This window comes from Pistacia vera, unplaced genomic scaffold (genome assembly GCF_008641045.1).
Source record: "Pistacia vera cultivar Batoury unplaced genomic scaffold, PisVer_v2 Contig573, whole genome shotgun sequence".
NCBI classification, from domain to species: Eukaryota; Viridiplantae; Streptophyta; class Magnoliopsida; order Sapindales; family Anacardiaceae; genus Pistacia; species Pistacia vera.
In genome coordinates, this window is record NW_022196416.1 from 253,927 (window position 1) to 257,884 (window position 3,958).

General features: G+C 30.9%; 1 protein-coding gene across 3 annotated transcripts; it reads left to right on the forward strand.

The window, feature by feature from the left end:
- The first annotated feature begins 501 nt into the window (after nucleotides 1-501).
- LOC116109151 (UPF0481 protein At3g47200-like) lies at nucleotides 502-3,371 on the forward strand. 3 transcript variants are annotated; one of them, XM_031395380.1, is made up of 2 exons: nucleotides 502-604; nucleotides 2,462-3,371. In XM_031395380.1, the coding sequence occupies exon 2, from the start codon at nucleotides 2,470-2,472 to the stop codon at nucleotides 3,169-3,171; it is 702 nt and encodes a 233-aa protein (XP_031251240.1). In that variant the 5' UTR covers nucleotides 502-604; nucleotides 2,462-2,469; the 3' UTR covers nucleotides 3,172-3,371. The 3 variants fall into 3 exon arrangements, with proteins under 3 accessions (XP_031251240.1, XP_031251239.1, XP_031251241.1); XM_031395379.1 differs by having other exon boundaries at nucleotides 518-608; XM_031395381.1 differs by having other exon boundaries at nucleotides 530-582.
- Nucleotides 3,372-3,958: the final 587 nt, after the last annotated feature.

A 3,958-nucleotide genomic window follows, 5' to 3' on the forward strand; every position in this document is an offset into this window, starting at 1 on the left:
TAAACACTCATAGTGATTGCAAATCACGAGGTTGGGTATTCCTCTCCTTGGCCTAGGCCTCAAGAAAGAAAGTGACTCCCCATCCCAGCGTTGCTATTTAAAGCCTAGGGCCAGGGTCAGGGAAACTTGTCCCCGAGTTTGTACACGATTTATAATAAAAGAAAAAAAGAATAGGAAAATGATTTAAATCTTGATTTAATGGTTTCTATCCTTTATCGTTACCAAAATGTTATGAAGAGTTATTCCTATGGCATGTCTTTTCTTTTGTGATCTATAATACATGTTTTGCTTAAGAAGAGGTTTAAGAATACCATATACTTTTCTTCTTGTCAGGAATTTAATTAATTGCTTTACTCTTTAGGATAGATATAGAATCTATTTACTTGTGTTGGGGTTAATTTAAGAATATTAATGCTTTATTCTTAATTATCTTCTTCAAGAATTTCATTTTAAATTCTATATAAGTTGAATCATTTGTTTGCTGGGACTTAAATAAATAGAGCTATTTTAGCTTCAACCATTAGACTCACTCAGCTTTTATATTTGGTCTATGAATGTAATGCAGTAGTAGAAATTCTGAAGGTTGGATTTTTAGCCTGAAATTGTAAGTATGTAAATGCTCTTTTTTATTTATGTTTGTTTTATTAATTGAAACAATCATTATATACTGTTGAGATTACATTATTAGTTCAAACTTTAATAAGATTGTGCGCATGTACATAAATATTTTTCATTCTAATTTCGGTTTTTATTTCTTGTACGACATGATTTTTTTTTTTTTCAATCATTCATTTTCATCTTTGCAGAGGAATGTGTTAAATTAGATAAGCAATAGACCATAAAAAATTAAATGGAATATAGTGTTTATGATTGAGTCCTTCACACGCTTGAGGGCTTGGTCAGATAGTTTAACATATGGTTTGCTCCCATACGAAGTGGGGATTGAGCTCTCTCATGGTCACTTATATAACCAAAGATCATTGTTTCTCACTTCCCAAAGATTGTAGGATTTGGCGGGGGCTCTAGTTGATATCAACTCCTTTTCCTTTGAAATTGTACTGAGTGAAATAGATTATACACAGTTACACATATTATTAAAGTTTTAGAGATAAATAATTTTCAGTAAATTTAAAATATTAACTCCTATTTTAGGTTTCTGACATAGGAAAAAAGGATTGATGACAGGTGTTTTATTTTATTATGGCTGGGCCAACATGATTTGTGATGGCCCAAATTTCCAAACTACGTAGATTCTTATAATTTATATTTTAATTTATTTTATTAATAATTATTCTATGATAGCAATCAGAGGTAAAACTTATTTATGTCGCCTGATTTGCTATTCTATTATTCTTTCTTTTATATAATAAATATCCTCGTTGCTTCAGGTTTTCTTAAAATAATAAATGATAATAAAAAAGCTAAGGAAATTTAGTATTTTCTCTTGCCTAAGTTCTTTGTTGTTTATCAAAGCATCTCTTACAAATACCTTTCATTTTTGAAGTGCCAATATCATCAAGGCTGTTTTCTTGCACTTAAGGTTTCAGCATTTTTTTTTTTTTTTGATTCCTAACTTTGGGGTTCTCAGTGTTTTTGTTCAGTACTAGGTGTATACAGAAGAAGTGTAATTTAAGGCTGCAGGATCTCAATCATAATAATGTAAGTATATATGCAGATATGTTTTCATATATTTGTTTTATTGTAACAATTATCATACATACTCAGCTATCAATCTTCTCTTTGAAATATTCACTTACTTTTTCTTGTTATAAGTTTAATTCAAAAGTTCTGTATTTATATTCCCTTTTTATATATTTTGCAAATGATTTCAATCATTTCAATTTGGTCTTCAATTGTATCATAAAACTAATTTAATATGTGTCAGTTTATTAATGGCCCGAACATTGTAATGCTGAGATCGTACCAGAATGGCATTCTAGATATTCTCTCAAAGAATATAATTACAAGGTGCATTAATTGTTTGAAATTATAGATTCTAATATTGTTTCAACGTGCTATTAGTGTCAAAATTCGTAATTTAAAACCTGAAGTTATTTTCTTATTCAAATTCTAATTAATTAATCATAATTGATCCTTATTAATGTATATTAAAGTATATATATCACGCACTAGCACTTAAGTAAACATTTAGTAAATGGCTGGAGATCCTCAACACCCGTTTTTAAGTACACATCTATGATTCAAATTAGGTATATTACCAAATTAAGTTTATAATCTTTAAAATAATTCAATTTCCCAAATATGAATTTAATTTAGAAATAGTTGATTTAATAGAAAAAATAATAATAATACATATCACTAATATAAATAACAAATATATATCACTAATATTACATTGAATAGCTTAAACATGAACTTCTTTTCCATTGAGAATGCATTGTTAAATTAGATAGATTGACTGGTGATGATGATGACCACATTTAAATTGATGATGGTGCAGTGATTGACATGGAAGTTGAAGATCCAGGCTCAGAACTGGAAGCAAGTGAACAAATGGAAAGACGTGATGATTATGCAGTGATTGACATGGAAGACCCGTACTCAAAATTGGAAACTTCTCTAATGAAGGAATTGGGATCTTTTAATGATTTGTTTGAAGAATGCAACATCTGTAGAGTTCAAGAGAGTGTACGTGAGCTAGATGAAGAAGCCTACACACCTCAAATAGTCTCTATTGGTCCGATTCATCACGGTAAACTAGAGTTAAAAGTAATAGAAGATTATAAAAGGAGATTTTACAAAAGTTTTTTTGAAAGAAGTAATCGGGTGCGCTTGAAAGATTTCATTGAAGTTATAAAGGAAAATATGTGTGATTGTTATGCAAACACCATTGAAATGGATAGTGATGATTTTGTGAAAATGATTTTAATGGACGTTGTCTTCATTTTGGAGGTACCATTAACGCATATTGAAGAGGAACACTTTATTTATGATAGTGTATTTCGTCCTCCAAGTAATATATATGATGTTGCAAATGACTTGTTTTTGCTTGACAATCAGCTTCCATTCTTCATTCTTAAAGATTTGTTTAGGCTAGCCGATGTAGACATATCCTTTAACAATCAAGAGAAGTCTTCTATTCTTCAGATTGTTCATGGTTTCACCCGTTGGTATTGGGGCTACTTGGGAATAGAGAAGAACTTTGATTAAAGTAAATATTCGAGGGTGAAGCATCTTATTGACTTTCTAAGAATTTCTATTGTACCTTTTAATCCACAGTTGAAAGAGAAACCAAAAGTTCTAACAACACCAAGTGTAAAAGAACTACATAAATTAAGCTTGAGTGAGGTTTAAGTTGGAGTTAAACGAAAACTTACTTGACATAAGATTTCACAATGGAATATTACAAATTCCACCAATGACAATAGGAAGTTGCATGGAAAAGGTTGTGAAAAATCTTTTGGCCTTTGAGAAAAGTCAATGCAAAGATCATCTCTAAAATGATTGTATTATCATCATGAATTATCTTGTTAACACTCCCAAGGATGTGGATATACTTGTCCAGCATCAAATTATTCACATTCTAATGGGAGATTCGGAACACGTGTCAAGTCTATTACACCGCCTTAATCAATGGCTATTTTAAGTTCTCATTTCCTTAATTCTTCTCTTATGGAAGAGCTTGTTGCGATTTGAGACTAAACTAAATACTGATCAGCCAATTAATCACAAGAGAAATCAAGAACAAGAAACACATACAAGAGTTTACCGTGGTTCACTTGCTCAAGATTTGAGAAAGCTATATGCACGTTGAGCTCCGAAACACCAAGGCTCGCTGCATTAAGAAGATCAATATTGTTTACAGAGTACAATTTCAGATTCTCAAACACTACTCAACTCACTTTGTTAATCTATCACTCAACTCTTTTACCGTAACCTTTAAACCCAAGAGAAAGACTCCCTAGGCTTCTCTACCCATGAAGGAAACACCACCTTC